At 46.5% G+C, this 19880-nt stretch overlaps 1 protein-coding gene across 1 annotated transcript; it reads left to right on the forward strand.

The window, feature by feature from the left end:
- The first annotated feature begins 24 nt into the window (after positions 1-24).
- On the forward strand, positions 25-19587 carry SLC9A8 (solute carrier family 9, subfamily A (NHE8, cation proton antiporter 8), member 8). The gene is made up of 16 exons (XM_009084080.1): positions 25-225; positions 289-496; positions 2224-2304; positions 6098-6156; positions 8117-8200; positions 9092-9193; positions 9953-9987; positions 10510-10653; positions 11873-12011; positions 13186-13291; positions 14282-14398; positions 15692-15774; positions 16984-17095; positions 17508-17728; positions 18111-18257; positions 19480-19587. Exons 1-16 carry the CDS (start codon positions 25-27, stop codon positions 19585-19587), a joined length of 1947 nt encoding a protein of 648 aa, XP_009082328.1.
- Positions 19588-19880: the final 293 nt, after the last annotated feature.

The following is a 19880-nucleotide window of genomic DNA, read 5'->3' on the forward strand; positions in this document are numbered from 1 at the left end:
TGCCCGCGAGGGGCTCTGCCCGCCATGGGCTCTGCCCGCCGGGAGCTCTGCCCGCGGTCCTCGCCGCGCTCTCGGACCGACAGCGGGTTCATCGCACTTATCGGCGTGGGTGGGCTAGCTCAGGCTCTCTGTGTCAGGCTCAGCAGTCATCAGCTCCCTGAGTCCGAGCACCCAGTGTCTGTCGGTGAACAGAGACAGCAGTTAAACAGTGACCTTAGCGACCTGGTGGGTGGTTGGTGTTTGCATGTCTTCAGGTGGCTAAGTCTGTGTCATGCTGCTCCCATCCAGTATAATCACGTATCTTGTTATCCTGACAGGTTTGCAAATGTCACCCATGAAGTCCTCAATGCCACCCTCCACACCACTCTGGCTGCTACGACCAAGCTGGTGGCACCTACACCTCCCAAACCCATCCTTCCCGTTCAGACTGGGGTCCAGGCACAGCAAGAGGAGCAATCCAGTGGCATGACCATTTTCTTTAGTCTTCTTGTTTTAGGTGAATGATGGACTGAAAGTCTGTTAATCTCTGTTACTCTGTCTCTGACATAGGTAAACCCGAAATCATAGTACTGTATTTCCTCTCTGGTTCTCCCTCTGTGAATTGTGTGCAGGCACAGAGATTTTTTTCCCTGTGGGAGGCTGAGGAGCACTGCAAACCTTCCCACCATGGTCTCAGTGCAAACAACATGTTGAATTGTCTTTGGCTGCTTTTCTGCCTCTCCTGGACAGCCCTCAGGGGGTTTGGTACTTAAGCCAGTAGAAGACAGATTCACATGCTCAAGGACTCAAGTTCAGTGTCTGTTTCTCTGGCTCTGCTTAATTTCTGACATTCCTGCAGGAATGTGATGACAACATGCAGAGTGACATAGCTAAGACTGTTGTGCGTGTAGCAACATTTGGATGGCAGATGCACACCAGACTTTTCTATAAGTTTGAGCTGTTGTCTTTCTTTAGCAGAATTGTCTCTCACCTTCTGCTTAGAGCAGTGCTGTAGTCAGAGCTGTACCGGTAACTGTTTTCAGGAGGATGAAGGGTTTGTCTCTTTGTGTGTTTGTGCTTGGTTCCTCCAAGACAAGCTGCACTGAGAGACTTTTCTGGGGCAGATGGGTAACTCAATCTTCTGACTGCCTACTTTTCTAGTAGTAGATGGAGAAAATAAAAGGAATAGAGTTGACATCAGTGTGGAAAATTCTGCAAATCATTTGGGTTTAAAAAGGCATTGTCTTCTGTAAATAGCTATTCTGAAGTGCAGCAAAAAGTGGAAGGCTTCTGCTTTCTTCTGGGGTATCCATTTGTCTTCAGAGAGGGTTATTGTGTTCCCAGAGGTCAGGGGCATATTAGATTTGAACAACTGAAGGACCAAAGCAAAATGCAGTAGATCAGAAGACTGACAAAGTTTCTGCATATGTGTGTCTCATGGGTTTTAAGAGGACCATTCATGGTAAAACTGTGTTCCTAGGACTTAAGAGCTAAGATTTGTTTGGCCATAATCCAGCCTGTTTATGCCAGTCTGATGACAATGGTGGTAAAAGTATCACCCCCAGGACGGGGGAGTTCCTGGGCAGAGTAAAGCCAGTGTAAAAGCTCATCACTGTTCCCACTCAGCATCTCTCCTTTGAGGGTGTTGGAAGGAGGAAGTGAATGTGTGTTCCCCACTCTGACATCTGCATGTCCTGGTGTAAAATGGCCTTTGGAGAAGTTCTAACCTGACACAGCTGCAGAAGCAGGTCCATTCTGAGCTGTGCCATGTCAAAGCCAAGCCCAGACGTAAAGTCCCTGAAGCACCATGAGGTAGTCCCTGACCCCACATTTCTGTGGTTTGTCAATCCAAACACCACTGTCAGTGTCAGACCTCTGTTCTGCCACTTCATGTGACCCAGGGCTTCCCTTGCTTATGGCCTGTGCTCACACTCTGCTGTCCCCTGAGGGACACTTGGGTGTCCCTTGGCCTGGCCACACCACTCATGCCTGGTGATGGCACCCCTGGCATGTGCAGGTGCAGGTCACACACTGCCAGGCACAAACAGTTATGCACAGGCGCAGGAGACCAACAGCTCCAAACGTACCAGGCTCCCTGATACTGGTTGATTGTGGTTTATTGCCAAAGAAAAGTCTACTAAATCATTAGGAGAAGCTTTGCTGTTTATATTTTAGAAATACTACTTAAAAGTGTATTTTATTCTCTCCTAGCGCTTCTGAATCTACTTTTTGTTTCCTTCACAGCTATCTGCATCATATTGGTGCACTTACTGATAAAATACAGGCTCCATTTTTTACCAGAGAGCGTGGCTGTTGTGTCCTTAGGTGAGTAACCACAACACTGTTAGACCGAATCTGTGCTAATCCAGGGCCTGGAGACAGTGCTCTGGTGTGTGTTAACCATCAGGAGACAGATGTAGTGAGGAAAACAACCAAATCATGGAGTTGAATGCACTGAAGAAATAGACATGAGCATACATGACTGGCCCAGGAAACTGACACCCAGAGGGATGTCACTGCCTGAGCACTTTGGCATCTTCCTCTGGTTTTGCATCCTTAGTGTAGGATGAGGGGTGCAGCAGTCCCTGGCCACGAGGCTCTGGGTTCCCTTTGAAGTGGTACCTGTGTTGGTCTTGGTGCTGGTAGAATTATGTCTTTGTGTGGTTTTAATGTAGCTGAGACTGCAGCTATCCTGTAAACTTGGGCTGGCATATCCTTAACTATCCCAGCAGTACCATGACAGGAGCACCTCCTGTGATTTGGGCTACAGGAATGTCACCCTTCATGGAGATCAAGTGCTTTCTTAAGTTGAATTCAAAGTGGAGTATTCTAAGCCTGTAGGTTTATGTTAGGGCAGTTTCCTTTATTTGTATGCTGTTGCTCCTGGTTTAAGTGTGCAAATGAGGAGCAAACCAGACCAAGTACATGTATTATTTTCTCTGCACGCTGTCTGATGTTTAAAGAACCTGGTCTGAGTATTCCCAGCAGCAGTTTTTCAGCTGTGAGTTGTCTGCAAGATTCTGTGATATTTTTGCTCCCATTTCTAATGACGCTGTCACTGACAGCTGTTCTAAAAATACAACAAGAAGAGAAAGATGCTTGGTTATAATCCTAACATAGCTTGAAGGAGTGTGTTACTGCTTGAGCAGGTAGATTTTTGTCTTTCTCCTGGGCTTGGCTGTTACCTTCTTTTCTCATATTTCTTAGCTGTATTTTTACACAGTTTCTCAGTGGGAAGAAGTGAGATTTCTGGTGCTTGTCAGTAACTTATGCTTTCTGGAAATCAGAGCTCTTCCTGCATGTTGCATGCTAGATTGCGGAAATCTTGGAACTGTTACTCTGCAGAAAGGGAACGTATTTCCTGGCAGTGTGGCTCACTGGATGGGTGGATAACTGGATGTGGTGCAGACCACGTCATGTCACTCGTGCAGGGGAAGGTTTTGAAGCTCCAGCTGACATTGACTTGCTAAGCCCTATATGAGTTTTGATGTTTCTGTGCAGCAGAAGAGAAAACAGAGCTGTAAGAAGTGTGTCCTGGTGCTGGGGTGGATTTCTTGGGTGTTGCGCACACGCCTCATCTTTATAGCACAGCATCCATCAGCCTTTCCTGCCTTTGTGCTTCTGATGGTGTGAGCAGAGCTGCTGCAGCTCGTCCTGACTCTCTTTGTCATCCCCATAGAAACCACTCAGTGCTTGACTCACTACTGACACACTTCTCTGCCCCTCTCTCCTTACCTTACTGTGTGAACAGGTGAGATGTCTAGTGTGTATCTCTTCCAGTGTCCTGGAAGGTGCCAAAGGGACATTGCTGTCCTTTCAACATCTTTCCTCTTTGTGCACATAAACCAGGCTAGAAGGTGTCGATTTGGCCTCCAGTCAGGTTAGTTATCATGGGTATTAAATAGCTAATTAAATATAAGCATAATACACAACATTAAATGCAGCAGTATATATTGATTGCTCTTGCTGACTTAGTTGTGGATTTTCTTTGCTGTAATTCCGTAGATCCTGCCACAAGCCAAGTCCTGGCCAGCGCAGCGCAGAGCTGTTGGACTAGCTTGTGTCCCTGTGAAGAGCAGCACAGACAGTCTCTTCTTTCTCTTCCTTGTTCTTGGCATCTCGGCAGCAGAAGCATTTTAGCTGTGTTGGTGTGTCCTTTGCTTCTGTCAGTCCCAACAAAAGCTTGTTCATGAACCAGGGAAGTTTCTTGCCAGGGCTGTTGCTGCCACTCAGGATGGCTGAGAAGGAGCAGTGCTGCATCTCTTGTGCCCTCACGTAGCAGCTGTGTAGGAACTCACACAGCTGGTTGTTGTGGTGAACCACAGCTGAGCTGCAGTCTGTCACCTCAGCCAGGGGAGATGATGTCTGCACATGCAATTCCTGTAAGTCAAGAGGGTGTTGTACCCAGTATCAGCCCAGCTAACAGATGTCCCATGTCATTTCAGTCTTATTTATTTAGTTGATAGACTCAGTCATACTTAATCACTGTCAGCCCTGGTGACAGGATGTGGCATCTGTGTACTCACTGGACTTGCCAGCTCATGGCTGCTCCTGAACCTCTGGAGCTGGGCATGGTCTGCACAGCTGCAGGGGTACGGCTTGAGCTTCAGGTATCCAGTTTTGTGAGCAGTGCTAGAGGTGATTTGTGTCCTGTTTTGGCTTGTAAATTAAGCAAATGTTTTTGGAAGTTATTGAAATCTAATAAAAGTGGCAGCTGAGAGGTACAGTTTTCACAAATGTTCCTCCTCCCATTGTCTAGGTTACTCAGAAGCTTCTGGTTTATGGTTTCTAGGGTGTGTTCCTCTCCTGGTGGACAGGGTGGGGGTGCACTCTGAGGCTGGATTGTGATCTTCATCCTTGAAAAGCTGCTGGAATTTTGTTGGTGAAAGTAGTTGCTTCTGCCCCAGATGCCACCCCAGGGTGGGAGCCTGACTCAGTGCTGAGGTCTGTGTTCGTGTGGCCTGTGAGAGGCTGTGTCTGCATTCTGTCCTGCAAGGAGCAGCAGACCTTTGTTGTTCCTCCATTAATGTTTTGCTCTTCCTTTCCATATACCCCATTTCATGGAACAATTATTTCTGTCCTCTGGGACCAATGCCTTCACAGATTTTCGTATGAAAGAAGGCTTAAGCCTTGTGGCTTTGTGTGTGTGACACATCCATCAGCAGTAATCCATGTGATTCTATTTGTAAGACTCTTTTGTTAGCTACAGCATGAGAGAATAAAAGCCCATGGGTTACAGGAAAGCATACTTAGAGCTTCTCAGCCAGTTTTTACCTTTCATGTGGTGTATTTCACTTCTGTATCCCAGGTTGGACTGAAGTCTCCATTCTGTAAACAGTAAAACACAACTGTGCAGAAACACAGATCTGGACTCTGGCTAGAGACACGTTCCCCATAACTGCTTGGGAACAGTTAAGGACAGTTCATGACTTAGCTTCATGACTTCCAGCAGAAATCTTGTTAGAGCTTTATGTCCTGCATGTTTGAAGATGGATAGGAGGAAGGACCACAATGAGCTTTAACCACTGAGTTTGCTGCAGCCTTGATAAAATTCTTTCTTACTAAAATGAGTATTTCTACATGGCTTAAAAGATGTATCATTCTTTTGGGAAGTAGTTCTGACAGTGTCCCCACCCTGATCAGGATTTGTTTCCTGGTCACTGCCAGAAAGTGCTGTGATTTCACTCGAACGAAATGCACTGCCATGGGGAACCCTGGTTCCCTTTAAGCTGCTTTAACCCCACCAACAGCATCAAGGGGCATGAGCCACAGATGCCTAACTCAGAACTTCCTGATTCTCTGTCAAGAAAGGCAGAATTTTACTTGAGTGCAGCTTAGATGAGAAGTGGTTTTGAGTAGTTAAGCCTGTTATCTTTCTGACCCAGTGAGCATTGCACCCTCGGTATGTGCTCGGGGTTGGGATATCCCAGGGGTCTGTTGTGCAGGGACACTCTGGAGCTATGGAAACTGAATGTTTGGGTATTGAACCCCAAACCACTTTGTTTTTTTGTGATTTGGGAGCAAAACACTGGCTGCTTTATGCCTTGCCTTGGTTGAGAGCTGATAAACAGTGGTGTGTTTTGTGGCTGTTTCAGATTGTTTTCTCGTTCTCTCCTAGGTATCCTCATGGGAGCTTTTATAAAGATCATCGAGGCTCAGAAGCTGGCCAACTGGAAGGTATATTTGAAACAGCTTGTTTCTAATTGTAGAGTAATCCTGGGTGCTTCAAAACCAACTGTAATATTAGGGTTTTCAGAGGGAGAGTCCTGGCAGAAAGGATCTCTGAGAGGCAAAGTCTACAGTGAAGGAAAGATTTTGCCTCCTACAGTTTATCCACATTATCCAAGCAATGATCTCTCACTATTCCTGCTTTAATTTAAAATCTTGCAGTAGTTAAACTGTGATTTTGTTTCATAGCACCAGTTTATTAGGATTAGATCAGAGAACTGATTGAAATCAGTGGTTTGATTTGCCAGTTCTAAACAGGATTTATATCAGCAAGCTGAAAATCTTGCTCTGAGTAGTGAATTTTAATCCTAGCTTGCAGCTCTGTGTTTCTTGGCAGTGATTGCCCTAAGGGAAGATCTTTTTCTCCTTGGTAGAAACACATTGAAATGCATAGATTTTCAGTGTGATGTAGCTTTTTTTCTGTCAACTAACCACACTAATTCTGTGTACACTTGTTAAATAGTGACATAACTCAACAGTTTTGATATTTCACTTCCCATATTTACTTATGAGAAGCAGTGGGGGCTGCACTGGCCAGTGCCTTTTCACTGCTGATTTTGTCTGTTGGGTTGGACTTGAAGGTCGAACAGCCACAAAATCAGCATTTCAAAGTAGTTTCTTATTGGTTCAGTAAAATCATCTGAGTAAGGTCGTATATAGGAAGCCAAAAGCAAGCTCACTGTGTCCACACAGGGTGCTGATCACAGCAGCTGAGCTTTGGGGTAGCTTCTGGGAAGCCTTGGTCAGGTCTCTGAGGCACGAGGGAGCTGTGCCCAGTCACTCAGGGTGTCAGGCAAGGTGAGGGGTCACAGATACCACGTTATTACTTGCTAACTTGAGTTACTTTCACTGTAGTAATGGTTCTGTACTAAGTGTTCAGGTTCTTGCTGGTGGTTCTTGGCTGGCACAGCTGATAATCAATCCTCGTGTGTTACCTTCCTGGTCTCCACTTGCATGCAGCACGAGTGCAGTCCTTCCTTTGCATACTGCTCCTCTGCTTGCCTAGCTCTGGGTTCAGGGGCTGTTGAGCAGTGCAGGTCAGGCCCAGCCCAGCAGGGTCAGCCAGCAGCACACAGACTGCGTGCAGAGCCATGGGCCGGAGCATCGCTGAAGGATGAGTTTTGTTTTCTAAGTCCCCCAAATCCCTTAAGATGATTATCACTGGTACAGGCAGGAATGAGACTCTAAAGAGATGAGTACTTCTGTATTGGGGTTTGAACAGAACAGTCCATCAGCTCTTTAACCTGAATTTAAACAACTTAATTGGTGCGTGCAGAGGTGACAAGCTCTGCTCTGTTCAGTGCTGGGGGACCAGGAGGGAGAGAGCAGGTGGGTGAAGATACAGGCCAGGATTAATTTGCCTTCTGTGCTGTCTGCCAGCAGAAGAACCAGGGTGCCAGGCTGGGAGTGCAGCTCCCTTAGCCAAGGGATGAGGTAGGTGACAAAGAGTGAGCTCACCAGAAAACAGCCTCTCACCTCAGGGTGGGTTTCCTCTTGACACGTGCTGAGTTTTCTAGTGAAACTCTCTGTGGCCCTAGTTAACCTGTTCTGTTCAAACAGTGGCCAAGAGGTTCCTTAGCAGCCTGTACAGGTTTTGAGACTGAGATAAAGTGGGAATACTTTTTGTGAAAAAGAAACTTTGCCATAAATAACCTGTTTTCTGTGCAGCTGATCTGGGGACAGTCACTTAAAACACATAATCTGAGACTTCTGTCACTGGGTGGAAAAGAGCAATAGAAGTAGCAGTCTGGGAATAGTTTGCTGTTCACTCTTACTCTGTGATAACAAGGCAGAAAGATTAATGCCATTTTCATTTTTCAGCACTTTTAGTAATTTCCCTTTTGGAAGATTTTATGTTATTTCAATAATGGTGATATCCTTGAAATTCCAATTAATTTTTGTTTTGCAGGAAGAAGAAATGTTTCGCCCAAATATGTTTTTTCTGCTTTTGCTTCCACCTATTATATTTGAGTCTGGATATTCATTGCACAAGGTCAGGCCCTGCCAGGCACTCACTTCACTTTTGTTTGGAACGCACTGTGCTTTTAGTTATCTTCATGGAGTTTGGGATAATTGCATTAAATTCCATTATATTAATCATTAGGGAATTGAGAGTGCAAAATTTAAGCCTCTTCAAGCCAGAGTGCAGGGAACATAGCTCATTACTGACAGCTAACTGCTGGCAAGGTGCTGGGCACAGCATGGACGTGGTTTGCTGTGGCTGGAGAGCTTTCTTACCTCATCAGAACTGCACCAGGGCTGGTGTGGAGGAGGCAGAATGAGAAGGAGTGGGACCAGAAGTGGAAAGGTGGGGTCAGCTAAAGAGGGAAATGTTGACCAGGGTTCTCAGCCCTTGCCTGGGAGCCTGTGTGTCCATGGATGTTTCCCACAGATGAGTCCTGGCTGAGGGGGTTTGGTCCTCCCTGTGTGCTGCCTTTCTGCTGGAGCTGTGCTGCAGGACAGGGAGGGAGCAGCGGCCCAGGTGGTACCAGGAACTGGTGCCAACACTGAAGAGCTTTTCATATGGAATCTCAAGGAATGGACGAGTAGCTGGGAAGGGCACTAGTCTTTTCCACATGCTCTGTCTCCAGTAGAGGGGTTAACTTACACTTCTGTCAGGTGGGGAGCATGTCAAAGTGCTGGTGGATGTCCTGAGCACTGGGTTGTTGACATCCTGTCCTGGGAGTCTGAGGGAGTTGCTGTTGTCCTCAGGAGAGCAGCAGATGGTGTGGCTGTGTGTCCTGGGCTACCTGGAACCAAACTAGTGAACCTTTATTGTCAGAAACCCAGTTGGGAATCAGAATCTAATTTAGATGCAAGCCCGAACATGAGTTTTCCCTCGGGTCATTTTCACCAATTTACTTCTTGTATTACTGTGTTCCAGGGTAATTTCTTTCAGAACATTGGTTCCATCACACTGTTCTCTGTGTTTGGCACTGCAATATCAGCTTTCATCGTAGGTGGAGGAATCTATTTCCTGGGTCAGGTAAGATTTACTGCTTTGAAGCACTTAGGTTTATCTGGATTGTTGTTTGCAAGTCCATTTTTCAAGAGCAGGGTGAGTGGGTCACAGTGCAGTTCTCTGCTCTCACAAAGGCAGTGTTAGACAGCCCCTTCCATGGGTGTTGCCAGGGAGGCTTGGAGTCTCCTTCCCTGGAGATACCCAAATGCTGTCCTGGACACAGCCCTGAGTAACATGTCCCAGGGGACTCTGCAGAGCAGGGAGGCAGGACGAGGTGACCTCCAGTGGTCTGTCCCAGCCTGATGGGAAAAGCAGTTAAGATTGGAGTTTTAGGTTTTTCCAGCTTACACAGTCTCCCTGTCAAAGGCTGTTCCAAACCTTACATCCTCTAGAGCCATCTTCCACTTCCCAATATTAAACTTACTTGTTTTTCTCTCAGTGATTTTTGTTTGCGTCTGTGGTTTGATGTTTCCCATTGATTAGATACAGACATAGGTAATTCCCTTTTCTCTCAGACTTCATTCTGGTAGGCCAAGCATTCTGTGCTTCCCTCTTTGCCTCAGTTACTCTCCCCACCTGAATCTGCTGCACTTCCATCTGGTCTTCCCTGGGCTTGGGTGACCAGAGTTGTGGATCACTTGTGGAGGGCAGAGTTAAACTGGGTCATGTCACCATTGTGAATTTTTATTTTGATGAGCTTGGGGTGTGATGAATAGTTTAGTTTTTAAAAACAGCATAAACCCACAGTTGATTGTGATTTTTATGTTTTACCTGTTCTTTCAGGCTGATGTAATTTATAAACTCAACATGACAGACAGGTAAGCTCTTGGGGGATGGTGCAGTACATGAAATGAAGCTTTCTGCAGGGTAACTGTGGATGGGAAATGCTCTCCTGGTTAGTGTTCAGATTGCTCAGAGCCAATAGGCTGTGTGAGACTAATAAACAGATCACTCTTCTGTGCCCTATTTATTACTCCCTTATTTCCAAACAGTGTTCTGTTCTGTTCCATGCTCAGGGGTTTTGCTAGACAAATACTACTTTAGCCAGACTTTAGAGGTTTGAGATATGTAAACTTTGATTAGTTAGTATTATTAGTATATATGCTAAGGGCATAACTTCCTTGTCCAGATTTTCTCTTAAAAGGCAGAATGAGATTTTCAGTGTCAATAATGTAGATTTTTCAGGAACAAAGGAGCAAGTTCTTAGGAATGGAAAGAGAGCAATACCTTATCACTGGATAGGAACTGGTGTACAAAAGGGCTTTGTAACCTGTTCATGTCAGTTACAGGTATGTTTTTTTTCTTCACTTAGTTTCCTCTTCTGTTTTGTGTTCTCCCAGTTTTGCATTCGGCTCTTTAATATCTGCAGTTGACCCTGTGGCTACTATTGCCATTTTCAATGCCCTCAACGTGGACCCTGTGCTTAACATGTTGGTTTTTGGGGAAAGCATTCTCAACGATGCAGTCTCCATTGTCCTCACCAAGTAAGTGCTTTGGAACTACACTCGGTTGTGGAAACAGAACTACAGTGTGTTCTGCTGGTTAGTCACTCAGCTATACAGCAATTGTTCCTTCTCCATTTGGCACAAATCATGTATTTCTGGTGTGAAGCTGAATTCTGTGTGGCCCTTCTCTGGGAAAAGCAATCCTTAACCTGAACTGCATAGGCAGAGGTGAGTGGCTGCTTGTTACCACTACCTCAGTGCCTCAGCTCATTGACCCCAGATATTGATTGCTCTCTAATTCCATTCATTTATTAGCTTTGTTTCCATCTGAGGGTCCTGACAGCAGCAAAGCATTTTGTGACCTTCCAGGCTTGCACAGACACATTCACCTTGCCAGAGCCAGGGCTGTGTCCGTGGGCCAGTGGGGGGGACAGCCACAGCCACGCGGTGCTTGTGTGTCCATGCTGGGGCCAGCACAGGAGAGAACATCCAGTGCCCTTATCCTTTGCCCATGGTAATTCTTGGGGGCTGAAGGAGTGAAAAATGGCCATGTCCTGCTGCTGCTGAAGTTAGTAGATATGGCTGTGGCTGTGCAGAAGCAGCAGATACACTCAGGAGGTAGTGAAGTCAAAGTCATTTTCCAGTGGACTAACTGCTCTTGCTACAGCTGTGGTGCTTTGATGGAAGACCCTGCAGGCTAACAGCAGCCCAAGGGAACACTGGCTAGAATCCATGTCTTCTTTGCATGGACCTTCCATGGAAAACATCCCTGAAATTCAAAGGGGTTTCTCCCCTTTCCTCCTCAGATCTGCTCTGTATTCCTTCAGTGACCTTCCTGTCTGTTGTCCACACCTAAATATTTGATGAGAGTTCTTCCTGTTCAGTTGCTCTTCTCGGAGGGTCACAGGAGTTTCTCCCACTGCAAAATGTGTTTTCTTTTCCCTTTCCCATCCTGAAGATTGTTTTGAAACACTGGGCATCACCATAGCCTATTTACGCCACCCTGGGATTCTTCAGAGCAGCAGTGCTGGGTTTGTAGCAGAACTGGGTTTCCCTTTGGGGATTACACTGAGGCTTGATTTAACATCTTTTGACATTCCTCTGGTTATATATATCACAGTAAAAGCCTTTTAAGAGTGGTAGCAACAAAGAAATGGGAGTCTTTTTTGTTGTTGTGCTCAAAAGATGTTTGATATTTTTGGATCCAGGCTTGGAATGTGTAACCATTCCCTTTTATTTCTCTTTTAATTGTACCTAGCACAGCAGAAGGCTTGACAAGGGAGAATATGTCAGATGTAAGTGGATGGCAAACCTTTCTGCAGGCACTGGGATACTTCCTGAAGATGTTCTTTGGCTCTGCAGCACTTGGCACACTGACTGGTCTGATTTCTGCAGTGATATCCTTTATTAATTGTGGTGATACATGTGTATACATTGGTGAACTTCAGCATTCTAGTAGGAATGTTTTCCCTGTTTTCTTCAGCATTTCTGAGGGGATGTTTCTTTTCAGCCATTATTTTGTTGGCTGAGGATTCTCATGCTCATTTTGTTTTTATGTTAGTGTTCATGGATGTGTATTAAAAAGTCACATCAAATTTTTATGAACATAATTAAGGCCTGAAATGCTGTGTAATAGCTTATGTGCACTGGAGTGTTACAAGAGATGGTAATGGTTTTGTAAATTCAAAAGATATTAATTCCATTTCAATACCAATCCATCTTTACAAGCATATGGCTCCTTTTTTACATACATAAACCAGTTAATTAAAAAGGGAAAAAGCTGCTTTTCCCCAGGGCCTTGAGTCAGCCCAGCTCATTTGTCCCTGTGGATCACGTGCAGGCAGCTGAGTGCAGACTCTGCTCTGCTTGGATTTACCTTGGGTTGTGTTTTGCCTCTTCCACTTCCATGACCTGGTTGCTAAACAACCCAGAAGCTTCTCTGCCGAGATGAAAAGGTTGTTTGCTGCAGCCCAGACACCTTTGCTACCTTTCAGGGCTTGTTTACTGTTAGCCCTGACTTCACTGTGGGTGATCTGGGCTTGTCCAAGTTACCCATCTCAGCTGGGACCTACCGCTGAGCTCTTAGCAAGCAACAAAACAGTGTTTGATTAAATACTGATGTATTTTCCCTCTTGGTTCATCAGCCTGATTCGATGGACCTTTAAGTTACTCCATACATCACAGCAAAAGAGGGAGGCAGGTGCTCAGCACTTCTTTCACTGATACCTGAACTGCATTTAGACAAGGAGAAAAGCAGCTTATTTCCTCTTTCACAGTTATTTGTGCTCAGGTATTTGACTTACCTGTTGTTATCAGTACTGTAGAGGCACATCAGTAGCAGATCTCTTCTGTCCCTGGCTCTTCCTGTCCTCACACACTTCACCAGCACCAGCTTCTGTAAGAAACATTCCTCATGAGAAACTTCCACACTGGAGCTGAAGGCCAGTGTGTAGAGTTTAATGGCTATTCAGCAGAGAAGCACCTTAAGCATAACCACTGTTTTGGACTGGAATGACAGGTCAAAATATGATTTCTTTCAATGTACCTTTTCCATAACGTTTCCATGTGCACGTGCTGAAGCATATTGATTTAAGGAAGACACCTTCCCTAGAGTTTGGGATGATGATCATCTTTGCTTACCTTCCTTATGGACTTGCAGAAGGGATCTCACTCTCGGGTGAGTGGTAAATGAGTGTGTGCAAGTTTCTTTGATAAGCACAGGGAGTAGGGATTGTTTGTGTCTCAGGGGGCTCCTGTTTTTCAGCTGTTCTCTCACTTAACCTACTCTCTTAAGTTTGACTTTAAAGAAATGTTTATTCTCTATTTCATGTTACAGAAGATAAAGAAGGTAATTGCAGTTTTGTCAGGATTAGTTACCCAGTGTAAATGCTGTTTCTGTCCCCAGCCACCTCTGCCCAACACACAGTTAAAATCTCAGCTGCATGCTGTAGGTCTCAGCCACCTCAGCAAACTTAGCTCATGCTCAGCCTGCTGCCCTGGAGTGTTTTCAGCCTGTCCTTAGTCCTTGGGGAAACAGCTGAGCCCGTGGAGTGCTGTGTGTCCCTGAATTCTGGGCAGAGGCTCTGCTGAAGGCCATGAGAAGCATCTTACAGGTGAACCTCTCCCAGCACTTCCCAGGAACAAGGACAGAGGCAGGTCCATTTCTGCTGGATGCCCAAAGTCTCTGACCTGTGCTGATTTCAGGAGAGGTTTTAATGCCAGGATCTTCCTGTCTCATTGCCCAAAGGGAGGTGGGAAGGGGTGCCACAGTTAATGCAGTTCTGCTGGTGTCTGAGCTGGAAGGGATCTGCAGCAGGGTGTGCTCACTGCTCACTTGCCTTCACCCATCAGTGGGGCTGGATCTGCTGCATGTGTGAAGATGTGGCCTGTAATCCTGGGAGTTACACAATGAAGATGCATAATCCTAGTGCAAACATTCCATTCTGCCCACCTGCACCCAGAGCTACTCTGTGTGTCCAAAGGCCACACACAGGGAAGGGAAGGAGATTGGGGGAAACCTGACCGAGCAGTTTGGTATGTTAGAAGGTGTATTGCTATAGAAACAAGTTTTGCCTGGTGAGGAGTTGCTGCTGGAGGGTCTCAGCAGCAAATATTTGCAGAATGCAGACTATTCTTCTTGTGTTGACTGACACATTCCTTCCTACAGGTATCATGGCAATCCTCTTCTCTGGCATCGTGATGTCTCACTACACACACCATAACCTGTCCCCAGTGACACAGATTCTGATGCAGCAGACCCTGAGAACTGTTGCTTTCATGTGTGGTAGGTGCTCCTGCTGTTCATACCAGCATAGAGTCTAAAGCTGTATTTGCCTGAAATGGTGGTTCTGCTGGGAGCAGCAGGGGTGTGAGTTTGCCTCCAGCCATTGTGTGTCAGTGTGCTTGGCTTTAAGAGAACAGCTCCTGGTGGAGAGGGCTGGAAGGCACTCAAAGTCACCTTTCCTGCCACGCTGCTTAAAACAGACAGTAAATCTCTCTTTCCAGTCCTGCAGGCTCCTGCTAAGATTTGCCACAAGATTGATGACCAGAGATCTCTGACTCCTCTATTCCTCTGCTCTATTTTTAGTTCTAGGAGATGAGGGTGGGGTGATACTTTTTGAATGGCTTTGTATACAAAAGCTACTTGCAAAAACAATAGCTTCACAAGTGAAGTTTCTGGGAGTAGTAATACAAGCAGCTTAGAGTCCTGAGCCCTTCCAGTTCCTGTTACAAGCCAAACCTTTAAAGAAACGAGATCCTTCATGCAAACATAGCCCTGGTTTCTAGGGGATGCTGTGCATGAATTCCATGCAGTTTGAACACAGTCAGGGAGTGACTTTGCTGCAAACTGAACTTGACCATTCCTTACCAGAGCACCAGTAGCTCATCAGGGTTTGGTCTTAATCTATTGCAAAAGCTATAAAAGCCTTCAAGCAGTTGCTGTAAAGGAGTTATTTATGACAGTGCAATTTCACAGATGTTTGCAGCAGTTTTGGCATGTGGCAATGTAAGTAACCAGTGCCCAAAGCATGACCCAGCCATGCCTTGTGCTGCAGTAACTCAGCCATTGCCCCTGTCTGCCCCAAACCATCCTGGCTGAGCTGCTGCTGTATGAGGAGCCTGGCTAGGGCAGCAGTGAGCAGACACTGGCTCTGAGTGCTCTGCTGGGCTGGTTGTGCACAGACAGCATTGGGGTGCTGCAGTCACTGTGCAGTGCTGGTACCACTTCGGGTCTGCAAGCATCACTCCTGGAGGTTACTGGAGTACATGATCCTCCAGGGCAGTATTTTATTACAAAGAGAGTCATGACCTGCTGCTGGTTATAAGAATGTAATTAATTGAGTACTTGATGGTAGTGTTCAGCCTGCAGCACACGCTTCGCAGCTGGAAAAAGGCTGTGCACAGGGCTGAGTGCTGTCCTCTGCCAGCGAGGGTAGGGCAGTCTGGCCCTTGGCACCACAGTGTTTGGGCCTACTTTGGCCTTCAGGGTCAGCCACTCTGTGCTGTAAGCAGAGGTCTGTAACAGCAGGAGGAGAGGTTTGGCAGAATTGTCTAAGATGTGATTTCTCTTTTTCAGAAACCTGTGTGTTCGCATTTCTTGGCCTGTCCATTTTTAGTTTCCCTCACAAGTTTGAAATGTCCTTTGTCATCTGGTGCATAGTAGGTATTTACTTTCTTCCCTACTGTTTTGCATGCACTTTTTGTATTGGGGAAGGGGAAAACACCTTACAGTTGCATTAATTAGGTTTCATAGGTTTTTATGAAAACACTTTCATATTGGTGTATGTTGTTGACTCCCCCTAATAGCATGAATTGTTCTCATCCCTTTGGTGCACACATACGTCAGTTGCTAGGGAACTCCCCTTGACTGTCATTTCAGAGCACTTCTGTGTAAGATTACTGAAAACAAGGAAGAGAACCTTGCTGGGTTAGACCCTCTTAGACTCATTAACTCAGAGAAGTCCCAGAAGCTGTGGAGATTGTTATCCATAACCATTCTGGTTATTTTCCCAGAAAACAGCCCTCAGTTCCCCCTGGAGTGCATGGTGCAGGGGAGGAATTGCTGCCTGCAGCTCTCAGGGAGCTGCTCTCACTGCATTGCACCTAGCTGCCCTATCTGCTGTGTATCTAAGGTGTGACACTTCCTCCTGTGCAGCTTTGCCCTCAGGCATAATGCAAACTGTGTAATTTTGGGGTGATTCAGGAAGGAAAACAGCACAGCCCTGCAAGGATCCTGCTGACTAATCCTGGGATATTTACCTTAGCAAGGTCTCTTTGTGGTGGATAAACTCCAGTGTGCTGAGAAAATCTTGCCTGTTCTGAGTTCAGGTGTTCACTCCGCTTGTTAACTATTTGCCATTGAAACAATAGTACTTTTTTTTCTTTCCTCCTCTCTAAACGTTGCTTCAGTGCGTGGTATGTTTTATAACCATGTCAGGAAAGTGTTGGGAAACCAGTTATGTGCTCTTTGGCTTCTGGCCTTGCTCTCTGAGCAACTGGTCCATGGGGAGACAATAGAAGTATCTTATTTCTCCCTAGCTGCTGTGCCAAGGGGTTGATGAAAGGAGCTGAACAAGGAGAACTTTTACCCCAAGCCATTCTTGGTCTCCCTGGAATGTCTCTGGGGTTCCATTTGTTCCCTGTGAGCCTGGTCTCCATCAGTGACAACTCTGGTTCTGGTTCAGTTGAGCAGACAGAGTGTTTCACGAGTGAAATTCCACAGTGCCAAACACTGAGAGGTTCTTCATGTTTGCTAAGCATCCTCACAGCTGAGAGCAGAGAGCACACTGCCCTGCCCTGTAGGGAGCTGCAGCTGGGGCCTCATGGTCTCACACATCCAATGGTCCTTTCCTTTTGTTTCTGTTGCAGGTGCTGGTTCTGTTTGGTAGAGCAGTGAATATTTTTCCACTCTCCTATCTGCTCAACTTCTTCCGTGATCATAAAATCACCCCCAAGATGATGTTTATTATGTGGTTTAGTGGTAAGTTAAAGCTCAAAAATACAGAGAGCCGGAAAAGATGTTTTATCTTTTTCATTGTTTGGGCCACTTTGGGTGGACCTGGTTTATCTACTCAGCTGAGCAGTTGCCCTCTTTTCAAAGCCCAGTGAACAGAAACATGCTCTGCCCCTGGGTGCAGGAGGGCTGTGCAGAGGTGAGCACACTAAAGCTCTTCATCAAAGAGGCTGCTTGTCTGTCCAGGCCTAGCAGCTTCCCAGTTTGCACAACAGGATTGAAGTGCTCAGACTTGTTTCAGGGTGGTAACCAAGTGGTAGATAAACGGACGTGCCATAGGGTCATAAAACCCCTTTGAAAGATGGGGAATTCCTGGGGAGTTCTCAGGGCCAGTGTTCCTGTTGGCTCACACTGTCAGCTCACTGTTCCCTCTGCTCAGGTTTACGTGGTGCCATTCCCTATGCCCTGAGCCTCCACTTGGGCTTGGAGCCCATCGAGAAGCGTCAGCTGATCGGGACAACGACGATCATCATCGTTCTCTTCACCATTCTGCTGCTGGGGGGAGGGACAATGCCCCTCATCAGGCTCATCGACATCGAGGACTCCAAAGCACGCAAGAGGAACAAGAAGGACATCAACCTTAGCAAGACAGAGAAGATGGTTTGTTGGGTTGTTTTTTTCAGAGGATCTCTGAGGTTTGGTGGTTTTTTTCACCTAGCTCAAACACTTTTCAGGACTACTGAGAAGTAAAATGAAAGCATTGGAAAAAGCCAAAGTGATAGGACAAAGTCAAGCAATAGGATTTTAAATATCCTAAAGACAGTTTGGTTAGCGTGTACACACAATAACTGTTTGGGCAGAGGGAGGAGAAATAGTCTCTTGACTCAATCCAATTACAGATTGATCCATGCAAGTTAAAGTGAGCCCTGCAAAAGCATAAAGCAGATGACAGAGGATTGAGCCATACACACAAGAAAATAGACAGTGCAGTGTGATGACTCCCAGTTCTCTCAGGCTGTTCCAATGTTTGTGATTTCTCTAGGGAAACACCATAGAGTCTGAACATTTATCGGAGCTCACAGAGGAGGAGTATGAAGCCCAGTACATAAAACGCCAGGACCTCAAAGGCTTCATGTGGCTTGATGCCAAGTACTTGAATCCTTTCTTCACCAGAAGACTCACACAAGAAGTAAGTCTCTATCATTTTCATGCAGAAATAATCTGCTAGAGGTGGTTGCTTCCTCCAGTACCACACAGGGCTCACAGTGCAGCCATGGAACTTGTGCATCAAGGACAGGAGACATCTCTGGATTGCTCATGCATATACAGAGCAGCTGTGATGCACCTTAAAGTGCAGGTTGGATTAAGTGTGAGCATCTCGGGGCTTCCCCAGTTAAACTTGGTGCAGGGATTTGTTGAGCTCACCTTCAGTCATGTGGAGAACCACAAAGGGAATCAGGAGGAGCTGGTTACTGCTGCTGCTGGAAAAAGCTGCTGCCACTGGGGCAGAGTCTTCACAGAGCTGTCAGTCCTGCCTCTTACTGTTGACAGTCCTGTGACTTGTGGAGCTGTTGATGTTCCTGCAGTGCAGTTTCTGTCATGGAAATAGGCACCAGCATTGCAACCTTCACTTTTCAGACTAGTTCACTGGGAGACCAAGGCCTTGGGGTTGTAAATGCAAAACAGGACCTGGCTGAGTGTGTAACTTAACACTGAGTGGCTCCCAGAGGTGTAAATACTGTTCCATTTGCACTCCCATGCCTCAGGAACCTAAGGCTCCTTAGCCACACGATTCACTGTTTCTCCAGTTTGCCACAGAGTTAGGCATTTTGGCTGTGGAGTTGGTAATTGTCTGAGTGTGCACATTTCATCCTCCTAGCCCGCTCAGAAGTACTCTTTTTCCTCTTGTTTTGTCCCTTCCTGTTCAAAAATGCCCTTTCAGCACTTTCCCACAAAAACTGAAGGCATTTTCTACAAAACCAACAAGGAATCAAGAAACCAGAGTGAGTATCTGCTCTGTAGTTGGTAGCCAAAAGCACAGGCTGCCATCCAGCCTGCACCCAAAGGCTGGAAACATCACCAGAGCAGGCCACGAGCTTCCCAGTGTCCCTGGGAACACGAGCAGGGCAGTCAGGGCCAGGCCCTGCAGACAGCAGTAGGGTTGTTCAAACACACAGCAGGATTGTCTAGAAAACAGGTAACAACACCCATCCTCAAACCTCTCCTTTGTGGCAGTAATGACTGACTGAGCACTGGGTAAATATTTTCTGGTAGGACACAGAGTTGCTTTGCATGACTGGAGCCCAGGAGTGGGTTATTTCCTCAGGAATACATCAGACTAGTCCTTCTGTTTTGCTCTAGCTCCCAAGCAGTGTTGCAGCCAAGTAACAAAGTGCTCTGGTTTGCCTCAGGACCTGCACCACGGACGCATCCAGATGAAAACCCTCACCAACAAGTGGTACGAGGAGGTTCGGCAGGGCCCCTCGGGCTCCGAGGATGACGAGCAGGAGCTGCTGTAGCAGCGCAGGAGCGCAGCAAGGCTGTCCTTGGAGCCTCACTCAGAGGGCTTAGCATCCAGGGTCTGACTGCACAGAAGCTGGAGAGCTGAGGATGAACTGATTTCAGCCATGTCCTGTGCTCTGTGTCAGATAAAATCCACAGCTCTGCTGTGCTGGGGTTACTGTGCAGAGAGGGAGACCCCCAGGTGTGGCCTGAGGGAAGAGCCTCCTGTTCCGTGCAGCCTATTGGCCAGCAGAGCCACCTGCCACGAGATGCTGGCACTGTGTAATGTGGGGCTTCTCCCCATCCCATC

The sequence above is a fragment of the Acanthisitta chloris genome, unplaced genomic scaffold (assembly GCF_000695815.1).
Source record: "Acanthisitta chloris isolate BGI_N310 unplaced genomic scaffold, ASM69581v1 scaffold21250, whole genome shotgun sequence".
NCBI lineage: Eukaryota > Metazoa > Chordata > Aves > Passeriformes > Acanthisittidae > Acanthisitta > Acanthisitta chloris.